This window comes from Bison bison, unplaced genomic scaffold (genome assembly GCF_000754665.1).
Source record: "Bison bison bison isolate TAMUID 2011002044 unplaced genomic scaffold, Bison_UMD1.0 scf7180017864105, whole genome shotgun sequence".
NCBI classification, from domain to species: domain Eukaryota; kingdom Metazoa; phylum Chordata; class Mammalia; order Artiodactyla; family Bovidae; genus Bison; species Bison bison.
The window spans coordinates 438,327-451,997 of record NW_011494677.1 but is presented as its reverse complement, the minus strand read 5'-3'; the positions used below and the strand labels follow the sequence as shown (position 1 = coordinate 451,997).

The following is a 13,671-nucleotide window of genomic DNA, read 5'->3' as shown; positions in this document are numbered from 1 at the left end:
CCTCGGATCCCTTTAAACCCAGTATGACTTTCGCCAGCGGTGACTTTGATTCTCCCGCCGGTAATCAAGTTAATGAAATCTTAGAATCACCCAAGAAGGCCAAGTCACGTTTAATAACGTGAGTGGGGCCGGGCGTGGGCGTTGTGTTCTGTGTCCTCTCTGAGAGTCTGGCCACTGCTTTTGGTTTGCGGGGAGGCCCCCCGGGGCAGACACACAGCTTGTAGTCTCTGACGTAGCCTTCACTGTTGTGCCTGACTCTGCTGTGGAATCAGAGATGCCAGAGGTCTCCTTTTTAGATGTCTGCCTTGCTTCCGAATCCTCAGCTTATTCTGCTGAGTTCTTTCCCCCCTAACCTTGGATACGTTTTTTCCTGCTTTTAAAAAGAAAAAAAAAAAAAAGAATATCATGAGCTAGGCAGGTAGAGATCTGATGGTTTTCAGAAATCCTGTCTGAGCTGCGGGGTGTCATAGACAGAACTCAAGGATCAGTGCCAGCCACCCTCTGCAGATTCTGTGGATGAAACAAAGCTCCCAGGCCTGCAGGTTGCCCGTGTAGTGTCAGTAACGTGGGGGAAGGGGCGTATAGAAGTCTTTTCACTTGAACAGAAACCTGTGATTCCTATTGAAAACAAACCTACCACTCAGAGTTACTGTGAATTCTTATGTCTCCTGGTCAAACTTCTGGCTCTTATCAGTAAGGAAGTGAGTTTCCAAAAAGAATCAAGAATCTTTTAACCAGTTGCCTGAATCTGACTCACATCTTCAGCAGCCTCAGAATATCCCCACCAGGTCTGAAGGGAATGAAAGGTCATCTGTCATTCTTGCTCTGTTCTTTCATTGTTAAGTGGTTGCTGAGCCAGACGGGCAGTTACACAGTTGCCAAAAAATATTACTAATCAGGTGTCCTCGGTGCTCTTCTGTGGCTCAGGTTAGTTACCTGTATCTGGTCACCTGTGGCCTGGGGGATGCGATGGCCAGGTCTTTGCCTAGGTGCTTTCTAATATGGGGTCCTCTAAATATCAGTGACCCTACCTCTCAGGGTTGATAAGGGCTCATTGGGAGCCTCTCTTTCAGTTGCTTATTGAAGGTGTGTAGCCCGTGCATTCATGTGGCATAAAACTAAATCCAAAGGGAGGAAGGTTTATCCTACATCTTATTTTCGGTAGCAAGAAGTACCTACCCTCTCCCAGCCATACTTCCCTCACTTGCTAGCGTTTTCCTCCCAATCTATTTTTGATGAATGAACTTCTTGGTCTAAAATACCTTATGTATTAAAAAAAAAAAAAAAACTCTTATGCAACCAAGACTCTTGTCTCCTTCTTTCCACAGGAGAAAGATGCTCGACCTGTTGTGTAACTCTGGGGTTTTATTTAGCAAATTCTATTATTGTAGAAAAGAGTGGAAGTAAAGAGGTAGAAGTAGGTAGCACCTAGCAGGGTTTGAAGTTCTGATAACAGGGTCTTTGTGTGACTTCTTAAAAGATGATACGGCTGACATCTCAGGTTCTTCTCCTGTAATATAGAGACATCCAGTATAAAGACAGTTTAATGCGTGCTAAAGTTTCTTTACTAATCTTTTTTTTTTCTAACTTAAAAAATTTTTTTTTATTTCCAATAATATTTAAATCTTGGCCAAGTCTATCAAAATCTTACTGACTTTGCAGATAGAAGAAGACAAACATCATATGATATCATAAGTGATATGATATCATAAGTATGTGAAATCTGAAAAAATGATACAAATGAATTTATTTACAAAACAGGTGTAGACCGACAGACATAGAAAACAATCTTCCACAGAGGAAAGGTAGAGGGACAGGGATAAATTAGAAGTTTGGGATTAACAGATACATACTCCTATATATAAAACAAACAGCAAAGACCTAATGTATAGCACAGGGAAATAAAGTCACTGTTGTATAATAAAAATGAAATAAAAAATAAAACAGATCATCCTATGATTGGGATTTTGTCAGGCAAATAAGATAAATTAGGTAAAGTCACTTTGAGTTTCTTAGTGATAGACACTGACAGGTTTAAGGAGATATATTTTCAATTATATTTTTATTCATGCATTGATTGTCTTTAATCTGGATGACTAGACATTTAAGAGTAAACATGCTCAGCAGTAATGTTATTTTTTTAACATTTACAACTATTTGATAGTTTACTTTTCATCCTTAAATTTGACTGCGTGGCATTTCTGAGTGTTTCCACCACTCTCTTCCTCCTGAGAGTCATTCACTCACTAGTGGTCATATTGACGAATCTGACATTTATAATTTCTGTCTCATCTCATAGAACTTTGCAGCCTTTACGTCTGCCAGACTAGAGATAAATATTCCAGGCTTTACATGATTTTTTTCTTCATCTGTCTGTCTCTTTCCCGTCTCTAATTTTGTTGGTGCATCAGGACTACTGAACAAGTGAAATTTCTCTGTTTTCTGTTGTAAGTACTCCTGCTGTTTCTGGCTCCCCCGGGATCCTTGGCAGTTCCTCCCCCACCCTTCCTGGACCATCTCCTCCACAGCATGTTGGCTTCCCTTTCTGAGTTGAATCTTCTGATGACTTTTCGCATTTCATTTGCCACTTCATGAGTCAGCTTAGCCTTGCCATCTGTACTCAAAGGCTTGGAGACAGGCCCTCCCACCTTAGGTGCGAGAGCTTGCGTCCCTGGCTTGGCACGCCCCGTGTGGCGCTGTGATGCTGTGTGCTGGCTTGGCCGCCTGGTCATCCCCGCGGTGGTTTGAGGAGCTGCTGTGCTGTTTAGTGTCAGGAACAGTTGACTTTTTTGATAGGATAAGGCTGCCGCCTTGGAGCACAGGGGATACATTTTCCTGAGTCAGCTCAGCTTGAGTTTGGTAGCAGGGTGACACTCAGGCATTAGGAAAGAAAATCAGGCACTGACGAGGTGGAGGGTCCATATTCTGGTACCATGTATGCTGGTCTTTGTTTTTGTCCCACGAGACGAGAAGAACTTGCAATTTGGTGATGGGGGGCGGGGTCAGAGTGGTGGTATTGGAAGTTTTAGGTTCATTAAGACAGAACGAAATCTGGACTAGTCTTCAGATCACAAATCACATGCAAGTTTAAACATAGCAGGCGGTGTGAGTGTCCCCAGTTCTGGCCATGATGTTCATTTTCTATCTTACTACTGAATAGGAGTGGTAACAGATTGCTCAGATATTTTTATCTTCATATTTTCTGTTACCCACGGCCCTCTGTGAGCACACAGGTCTGGAGCTGTCTTACCAGACTTCTGTGGCTTTTAGCACAATAAAGAATTTTTAAAGAATGTGGTCCGGCGTGGTAATTTTTCTGGTGACTGTCAAAGCCAGGTGAGCGCGGATCACGTGACCCGCCGTCTCCAGGTGCTGGGGCTGCTCTTGGGAATGCTGTTGCAGTTAAAAACCATAGGGGCCCGAGAGTCGGTGTTTAGCATCCCGCAGAAACAAGCGAGGGGATCACTGAATTACAGTTTTCGCTTGCCCTGTCTCTCGGGAGAGGATTCAGAGGCGGGAAGGTGTTCCCGTCTCTGATGTGTGGCGGTGTGACTCGTGTGGGGCTGTGCGCTTTGGCTGGTTTCTGCACACACCGCTATCTGCTCCATCTCACGGCTTGGGAGCTTGTCTGTGTGATGCCAAACCAGCCTGGCGTTCTGTTTGTTTTTCCCCAGGAGTGGCTGTAAGGTGAAGAAATATGAAGCCCAGTCTCTTGCTTTGGATGGGTGTTCTCAGGTAAGTCTGTCCCTTTCATCAGCTTATCTCTTAGACCAGTGTTCCCCATGAAGGTGGTGGCTAACGAAGATTTTTCCAGTGGGATCTGAGTACTCCGCTTTAAGGAAGCCAGTTCCCAGTCCCTTGACTTCCTAAGTGGATCTGAGAAAGGGCCCTATAAGACAAAGGAACCCTGTTCCTTCACAGTTACTTTGTTCCCACTTTTTTGGGGGAAAAGTTCCTTCTCACCCATTCTCTGTCTTATTGCTGTACAGTTGGATATGGAACCTCTGAGCACCAAAGAGGGACTTGAAATGTTGGTGTAAGTTTTAAGGTGATTGACTGCAATGACTGGATAATATATTTTTAAAAGTCAGATGGTTTTCCAGTTCATTGCTTTCCACCAAATGGGAGAACCTGAATTGTCAGCTGATAGATGATTAAAAATAACTTTTGACACAGTGATATATGTCACTTATATCTCCATCAAAAAGAAAATTATTGATGATAGAATTTTTTGGTACATAACTTGGAAAGGGGTTCAAAGAATTGAGATGGTTCTGTTATCAAACTTTCTTCTGTTTCACTTATTTATTTTAGTAAGGCTTCCGGCTTCTAATTGATTATAAAAATGGAAAACAGGAATAAAATTGATGCTGACCTTTGTTTCATTCTAGCAGTAAATATTTATCCTTGACTATATGAATTAATTGGGAAACACAAATAAAACCCCCCCCAAACCCAGACCCATTTGATTGCAGTGAGGTGCTTTTTTTTCCTTTTTAAAATTTTATTTCAGTATAACCATTACAGAAATATATTCATTGATTAATAAAATGCATTTTAAGTTCAACTTACACAGGACCAAAAACTTGGTACATAGTTTAAGATTAAAGAAAAAGAGATTTGCAATTTGATTTTTCATCTATTACAAATGTATGAACTATCCACTTTCAAATGCTGCTAAAGAGCAGGTAAAAAGAACCATGAAAAATTTACCTTTTGTTTGTTTGCCTTTGTTTTTAAACTTTTTATTTTATATTAGATTAAGCCAGTTGACAGTGTTGTGATAGTTTCAGGTAGACAGCAAAGGAACTCAGCCATCCATATTACATGTATCCATTCTTCCCCAAACTCCCCTCCCATCCATGCTGCCACATAACAATGAGCAGAGTTCCCTGTGCTATATAGTAGGATAATTTGAAAATTATCCACATGAAAAATTTACCGTGGACTTACTTCAGAAAAATAACACATATTACTTTGTAAAATTACTTTTAAAATTGGTGCAACAAAATGTTCTAATTTCCATTTTTTAAAAATTTACTTTTGTGTTTGACTGTATTTACCAAACACTAATATTTTTAGAATAAATTGTGCATTTGTAAATGAAATAACTCTCCAGAAGAAAAAAAATGTTGACACTTAAAGACAGGCTTGTAGAAAAAAATTTTTTTAAATAAATATAATAGCAGAACTTTAAAAGACTTTCAGGCATGCAAATACATTTCTTTGGGATAATTTCTTAATGGAAGTAGAGAGGAAATACAAATTTAGAGAGGAAAAGGAATGATGTAAATTTCTGACCATTAAGAGCATATTTATGTTCAATTTTAAATAGATGATAAAGTATCGGATCACTAGAGTAACTAAATTGAATTAATAAGCAAATCAATATTTAAAATAGAACAAAAATTTTTTCCTTTATTTTGTATTTGTATGAGAGGATAGATGTTCTCTGAACTTACTATAATAATTTCATGATGTGTGTAAGGTCATTATGCTGTACATCTTCAAGTTATATAGTACTGTATGTCAGTTATATCTGACTAAAACTGGAAGGAAAGATAAATAAGCAAATAATATATAGCAGATATTATATCCTTTGGGACTGTTTAAACTCATACTTAAAGGTTTTAGATATCACCTGGAAATACAATGGATTACATAAAATTTCCCAAGAAATTTAGTAACTATTGGAGCAAAAAATATGAAAACCACTGCCTTGGGCCACTTAAACTTCTTATAATTTAGGCTAGAAAAACCTAATTTTTCAAACCCTGAAGTTGAATCACAGAGGGTAAGCCCTAGAAAATACACCTTCCATGGTTCAGAGGCTGCAGCTTCTTCCTTGGTTGGTACCAGGTCCGTGGAGAGCATCTTGTAGAATGGTGGCTGCTTCGCCGTTCCTGACACGTTAGTTTCCCTCCTAAATGTAGCATCGCCTCTGTTGCCTTTCCCAGGATGAAGGAGCAGTGATCTCCCAGATCTCAGACATTTCTAACAGGGACGGGCATGCTACTGATGAGGAGAAGCTGGCGTCCACGTCATCAGTTCAGAAACCCACTGGGGCCGAGGGGAAAGGTGAGCCAGAGGACGACCTGGAGTACTTTGAATGTTCCAATGTTCCTGTGTCTGCCATAAATCATGCGTTTTCATCCTCAGAAGCAGGTACGGAAGCAAATCTTCATCTTTCTTACATACATAAGCATAAAAATGCCTGGAAGCCTAGGGCAAGGAGGCAGCTTAGAGCGATTGGAGAACCGGGCCCCCTGAAGGATAGGTTAGACTGCTGGTCTGTGCTTAGCTTCTTTGCCTGGAGAGGAGACACCAAGGGGCATCTGTGGAATGCCAGGCAACATGTGGATAAGTGTGACAGAGTGTGCGGAGACGCCCGTGTGCGAGACTGCTTGATTTCTTTAAATTATTTCAGTCTGGCCACAGCTTCCAGTGTAGTGATTTGCAACCATGTTGTGATTTTTGAGTTCCTTGTTTCATGTATAGACAGTAGTAACTAACAGATATAGTTACTTCCACATGTAGGCACAGGTTAGAGGGCTTTATGCATAGTAACTCATGTCTCCTCACTAGATAGTGTTCTTTTAAAAAATTGCAGTTGATTTACAATGCTGTGTTGCCTCCAGATACACAACAAAGTGACTCAATTATATATATATGTAATATATATGTGTGTGTATATTTATTTTTCAGATTCTTTTCCAATATAGGTTATTACAAGACATTGAATATAGTTCCCTGTGCCATATAGTAGGTCCTTATTGTTTTTCTGTTTTATATCAGGCAGCACAGGTAGTTCCCTGTGCTGAAGCTTCTTGCTGTTTTCCACTTTAGAACATTCTAGATTCGAGGCCCTTTGCCAGGTCCCAGATTGTATCTGTGGCCTTAACCTTGATTTGTAAAGTGCTTGGCACCATGTTCCTGACTTCATTAACCATTATTGGAAACTTAGTATCTTCAGCAACGTAATTTAATGTGGGGCTTTTATACTCAGATTTTAAAAGATCATGATCTATCAGATCAGAGAAGCAGGTGGAAATCTGTACTTTGCAAGAGTTATCTCCCCAGCCACCCCCACCCCCACCCCTATCCAGGTCTCAGTTTCCCGTCTGTAAAATAAGCACTCCAAGGACTGTTCCAGATTTCTTCCCAGGCCTCTTTCTGCTTTGACATTTTCCGCAAAGACCCTTTTTGCCTTTTCCCCTTGTGCCCCTTTACCTGTTACTCAGGCTCACCCCGAGGACTCATGCCTACGCTTATTTCTTAGGTATGAAATACTCTTCTGCACCCTCACCCTGTAGAAATTCTGCCCTTCCTTGCAGGTCTGTCTCAGAAAAGTCAGTTGGTTCCCACTGCATTTCTTCTTCTGTTCCCGTTCCGTGTAGTAGTTACAGAAGGTCATCTTCGATAACTCTTTGAGGTTAAGGACTGTGAATGATTCATCTTCAAGTTTTCCCTGGTGTAGGGGCCTTGTCCGTATCTGTTGAATTACGCCCTTCCTCACTAGGAGGAGATTGCTTTGGCAGAAGCTTACAGAGCTGGGGTTCTGCTAATAGAACAGCTACTCCTGTTAACCCTGTTGATGACTGAGTAGTGAGCAGAGGCCCGGTGGCATGGGGTGGGAGGGTGTGAGTGTACAGTGCTTGAGCTGTTCCCAGGGGTCACCTTTGGGCTGGGTCCTGATGGATACATAGGCAGAGGTGTCCCAGGGAATCTCTCACAGGGATGGAAAGGAACCTGCTGCACGGCTAAAATGCCCAGCAGTTTTCCATGAGTCCTGGGCAAGTGGGAACTCGAGGCAGGGTTGTCTTGAGGAATTAGGGCTTTTGAGTATAGAGTTTTTAAGTGGAATACCAATGGTCCCATTTGTGTTCTGAATAATTCACTCTTGACAGTGCCCTAAAATAATAATTTGTGATTGTAGGTGGAGGATTGTAGCTTTAGCGTTCTGTGTGTTTTTCCATATTTAAAATTCTTCGGCAGATGCGTATACCTTTAATTAGAAAAAGCATAGTGTTGGTTTTTTGTAAATGTTGACTCCCATGGTAGAGTGAGAATGAGGAAACCAGCTTGAAGGGTGTGGAGAGGATATTGCGTTTCCAGGCATCAAAATTTAGAGCTTTTTTTAAAATTTGATCTGCTACATTAATTCCATTGAGGGTACCCTTCAGGGCTGGAATTTAGATTCTCTCCTCAATTTGGTAATAAAATACTTTTCAGTGTTAACGGTTTCCTTTTTGCGAAATGATCCTGTGGTTAGTATAGCTCATTTGCAAAACTCTTAATGGACACAAGGGGGCAGTCTTGCCGTTCTCTCCACTTGAGGACACGATTCTGCCTGTGGCCGACTGGCCCCGAGTGCCTCTTTCCCTCTGGGCGTTCTGGACTTTGAACACAGCACAGGGGTCAACAGAATGCAGTGTGCCTTTAAGGGTCTTGAGATACTGGGGTTCAGGGGTCCACAGATGTCCTTCCAGGCCTACACTGGGGTTTCCTGGAGTCTCTCAGTGGGAAGGAAGGGCGCCGACCTCTCGGGATGACTATAAAAATGACCCTCTGTGTTTTAGGCTCCGAGAAGGATCCATGTCAGAAGATGGAGAAGGATGGATCCACTGTGCCCGTGAGTTCCCAGGCTCATGGGGGTGCAGGGTGGGCATGGGAGCTTTCAGTCTTTGTTTTGAAGCCCATGTAAACTCAGTAGTTAAATTCTCGTCGGTGTTTGGTGATGGGCACGAAATAGAAATAAAGCTCAGTTCCTTCAGCTGGGGAGCTTAGCGCCTGTCTGAGGTGTCTTGAGCGAGACCACCAGCACTCAGACGGTAGCTGAATGTCCCCAGATGTCCCCCAGGTGTAAAGTACAGCCAGCATTTGAAGCCGAAGTACCAAAAAGAAAGGAAAATGAAATGCCGATAGCTTTTTATATTGATGACATGTTGACATTTTGGATCTGTTGTGTTAATGAAACTATATTATTAAAATTAATTTCACCTATTTCCTTTTACTCTCTAAATGCGGCTTCTGAGAATTTTTAACTTACACATGGCTTCTGTTATTTTCCTGGCCACAGGTACAAGGTGGAAATGGTTCCCCTGTGGTGAATATTGCACAGGGTGCGTCCCCAGGGCTGACCCACTGTATGGCAGGTGTCAGGAAGGCTGGATTTGAGCTAACTGAGCTAAAACCAGTTTTTTTTTAACTTTTAGGCTTACGAAAATAGTACAGAGAACTCCTGTACCTCCTGTACCCATCCATGCTCCTCAAACATCAACCTTTTTTGTGACCACAGGACAGTTATCAGAATTCATTAACACTGGTGCAGTATTGCTATCCCTTCTGTAAACCGTATTCAGGTCTTATCAGCTGCCCCGATAATGTCCTTTTTCTGGTGCAGAATCCAGGGCAGGACCCCGCAAGGCATTTGTTCCCGTGTTCTCAGTCTCCTTTAATCTCCTTTCATAGCTCCCACTCTGTCTCTGTCCTCCCCGACCTTGACTCTTTTGAAGAGTGCTGGTCAGTTGTTTTGTCAACTTTCTTGCGATTTGGGCTTGTCTAGTGTTTCCTCCTGATTGGAGGAGGAAATGGCAACCCACTCCAGTGTTCTTGCCTGGAGAATCCCAGGGACGGTGGGGCCTGGTGGGCTGCCGTCTGTGGGGTCGCACAGAGTCGGACACGACTGAAGCGACTTAGCAGCAGCAGCAGTGTTTTCCTCCTGAGGAAATTCAGTTCATGCATTTTTATCTCAAGTGCGTCAGAAGTGGCCTTGTGGGTATCAGTGTGTCCATGTATCCGTTATTGGTGCAATTAACTTTGATTAAGTGTAAATCCACCCACTTTTGTCAAACCTGTGGCCACCACCAGCCTTTTAAAATATGGTGGCAGTTTCCTAACAAACTTCCCTCTTCCAAGGGTTTTTCTGTCCTCCTTTTCCGTAAGCTGGAGTTGTTCCCTTTTGCTTAAACTGTTTCATTGGCTTTCCTTGTCTCTAGGCTCAGCTCAGACTCAACTGCTGCTGACTTGGTTTTCTGCACGAACCCTGCCTCCTTCCCACATCACATACGTGCCCAAGCAGACGGGGTTTCGTTCAGTTCTGTGGACCTGCCCCTGGGCTCTCTTTGGCTTCCTCCTTGGCTTCCTCCATGAGGTGGGGCCATGACTGTGCTCACTGTTGTATCCCAGCCTGGACCACAGTGAACACTGCTGAACATAGGAGCCAGTATAACAGGAGTACAGGGAGAGCTGAATCGTACAAGTTCAGTGTTAGACGTGTGGCCTTGAGACGTCTGTGTGACCAGTTCTTGGTTCACATTTCCTGTAGGCCGTAAGAAGCACTCAGCACGAGCTCAGGAAAAGTGTGGCTTGGCTTTAATAGATCTGAGGGGCCTTAAGATGGTTGAAGCTGAAGGAGTAGGTGACATTGTCATGGAAACATTCTGTACCTTGATCCACAGTAAAACTGCATGTTTACATCTTTTTTTGGCCACTCCAGTAGGCTTGCAGGATCTTAGTTCCCTGACCAGTGATTGAACCTGGGTCCCCAGCAATGACAGCATCGAGTCCTCACCACTGGACGGCCGGGAATTCCCATGTTTTGTATCTTAACTAATAGATACATAGGAAACTGTCTCCACATCCATTTGTATTTTTACAAAACAAATTGCACAAGACAGTTTCCATGTTTCTACCAGTGGTTCATTCTGATTTTTTTTTATTCCATTACAATTTTTTAATGCACATTGTTTGCTCCAGGAACTGTTTTCACGGCTCACTGTTGGGCTGTGACCCACGTGTTTCCCTGGAGGGTGCAGAGTGTGTGACGTGGGGCGGGGGAGGGGCCTGTGGACACCAGGCAGGAGGAGGACACGCATGCTGGGGTCAGGGTCGTCACAAAGGACAGTTGTTTCTCGACAGAAGCACTCCTCTGGGATTTGAGGGGGTTTCTCTACAGCGCCCCCGGCAAAGAGCACGTCCTGGGTCATGATTTTTGAATAGTAATCCCAGCTGAACTGGCTGAAATTAATCTGCTTCCTTAGGATGTTTAATAAACACTGCATAAAGAACTTGCGATGTTCAAAACGCCACGTAAGAAACCTGTTCAGGGCTTCCCTGGCTTCCCTGGCGGTCCAGTGGCCCACCCAAGTGCTCGCTTCCGCAGCACAAATACAAAAAAAAAAAAAAAGAATCCCCCCGGGAGCAACTAAGCCCGTGTGCCATGCTACTGAGCCCCCACGCCTAGAGCCCATGCTCCGCAACAGGAGAAGTCACCGCAGTGAGAAGCCCATCCTCTGCAACGAAGAGTAGTCCCCACTCTCTGCAGCTTGAGAAAGCCTGCTCACAGCAACAAAGACCCAGGGCAGCAAAAAGAGATCAGTTAATTAAAAAGAAGAGAGGGAAATCTGTTCAGTCTGGCCTTTGCCTTTGTGAGCCTCTGGGTGTTGCTCCCAAGGGCATTCCTGTTGCATCCTCTGTCCAGCTCTGGGGAACGGCCAGGGTGAAATTACTAAGGCCAGAGGACAGTCGTCTCACTTCTCAGCAGCTGGTCTGCAGCATCTCTCACTTAGGATTGAGTTTATTATTTTTTTCAGAGAAACCTTGAACTTCTCAAACGTTGAGTTCACAGTGTGTCTCTGTTAGAAGGGGCGGGGGGAGGGCGGGCCCTGCTCTGACAGGTTCAAGGACAAATGGGATGAGCCTTACAGATGAGGAACCCAGATTCTCCAGTGGCTAGGACAAGTACAGAGAGTTACTTTGTAGCATCTGTGCTCACTGTCAACTTGCAGCCAAGACATCCCTGGGCCCCACTGTCTGTAGACAGGTCTTCATGGATCCTCAAGGGTAGATGCTTTGTGGGATGGGGATAAGGACTAGGAGATGTGAAGCAGGACCCTTTCGGAAGGATGTAAGTGATAAATGATCTGATTGGTTTAACGTCTTTATTAAACACATACTAGGTTGCCCAGCCCTGGAGGAGATGGCTGGGCCAATTTCTGATGATAGTAGATTCTGTAGGCTTTCTGTATTGTTTGAGAAACATTATGAAGGCCTGAGGAATGTAAAAAAGCTAAATAAATCCTAGAGGACCGGGAAAGGCAGCTAAAATAGGCCACAGCTATAAATTCCTCATAAGAGCCATTGCATTTTGAGCCACTAGGCTTGTGGCGTGTGGCCAGGCAGCGGGGGTGGCCAGGGAGAGCCCACGCCTCTGGGTGTGTTCACTCCCGTCTAAGGTCTGTCTGATCTTCCAGCACAGAACGCTGCCCCTTCCAGATAGCTCACCTGTTAGAGCAAAGTCGTTGAACAAGCAGGCAGGCCGAATTCATTTATCCCCTTGCAGATGACTGGGATGCAGAACTCCAGAAGAGACAAATATTTTCCCTACCAAGAAAACTTGGCTTATTTCCCAAATTCTTGCTAACATGAGGGTCATGGAAGGCACAGGGGGCCAGTTTCCCAGAGTTGACTTGACTCAGGGATTCTGAGTTGAATAATGAAAGACAAAAGACTGATGTAAAATGTACTTATTTAAAGTCAGCAGTGTAACAAGAAACCAAAAGTGTAGGCAGTACCCAGTAGGCGAGTTACACAGGGGAAGCAAGACTGCTGCGGGGAGGTTTCTTCGTTTAGTTTCTGTTTTGTTTTGTTTTTTGCTGCATTGGGTCTTAGTTGTGTCACGTGGGATCTTTCATTTTGGTGCTTGGACTCTAGCTGTGACTCGAGGACTCAGTAGTTGCAGCTTGAAGGCTTAGTTGATCTGTGGCATGTGGGATCTTAGTTCCCTGACCAGGGATCAAACCTGAGTCCCCAGCATTGCCAGGTAGATTCTTAACCACTGGACCTACCAGGGAAGGCCCCGAGGGAAGGTTTCTTGATAAGGAGTGTGTGGCACAAGAGGTAACGGGCTGACTCAGATGTGCAGTGTGCTAGTGATCAAGTGACACGCTCTCAATTTCCTCATTTTGGGGTCAGGAATCCTGGGGCGGCTTGGCTGGGTGCCTCTGACTCAGGGTCTGTCACCGGCTGCCGTCACGTCTGGGCTCGATTGGGGTGGATCCACTTCCAGGCCCTCTCACATGGCAGAACCTCCCCACGTGGCTTCTCCATGGACCTTCTCACAGCCTGAAGCCTGTTTGTAAACCAGTAACACCCTGTGACGTTTACCATCTTCTGTTCTTATATGACCGTCACTGGGTCCAGCCTAACTCAGGGTGGTGGGAGGCTGCGGAGAACTCATACAGGAGCTGGGGTGACTGGGGACCGTTTTGTTAGAGATTGCAGACCGCAAATGCCTTCTGGCTCTGGTGACGGGTCTCTCCCAAGATAAGAGTTTTTCTGGGGGACCTCGGGCTTCTGTCAGGTGGTGGGCCACCCTCCCCCAAATGCTGCTGGAATGGGCACTGCCAGCCTGTGGCTTTTGTGCTTCCCATATCTGTGGCCTCAGCCCAGGGTTTCTGTGTTAGGCCCTCGGCTGATGGCTGTGAAGCTGTATGCAGAAACGGTGTGAGTGTGTCTGAGTGTTTTCTAAAGCGAGAATGAGTCCATAATGACCTTGAAAAGTTTACAAACCCCTTGTCTAAGTTGACCTTGGATTTCCTATTCAAATTTGATTCAAACAAGACACCAGAGAACTGGATCGATTATAATCAGTAACTAATTGGTCAGTCA

The 13,671-nt window shown here is 44.2% G+C and overlaps 1 protein-coding gene across 2 annotated transcripts in view; it reads left to right on the top strand.

The window, feature by feature from the left end:
* TACC1 (transforming, acidic coiled-coil containing protein 1) overlaps positions 1 to 13,671 on the top strand; it is a 66,419-nt gene that overhangs the window by 30,968 nt on the left and 21,780 nt on the right. Inside the window, exons 2-4 of one of the 2 annotated variants that reach the window (XM_010838760.1) lie at positions 3,675 to 3,735; positions 5,958 to 6,078; positions 8,580 to 8,632. In XM_010838760.1, the coding sequence (XP_010837062.1) occupies positions 3,675 to 3,735; positions 5,958 to 6,078; positions 8,580 to 8,632 (235 nt within the window). Of the gene's footprint in view, positions 1 to 3,674; positions 3,736 to 5,957; positions 6,166 to 8,579; positions 8,633 to 13,671 lie in introns of both variants that reach the window. The other variant, XM_010838759.1, reaches the window with a different exon arrangement.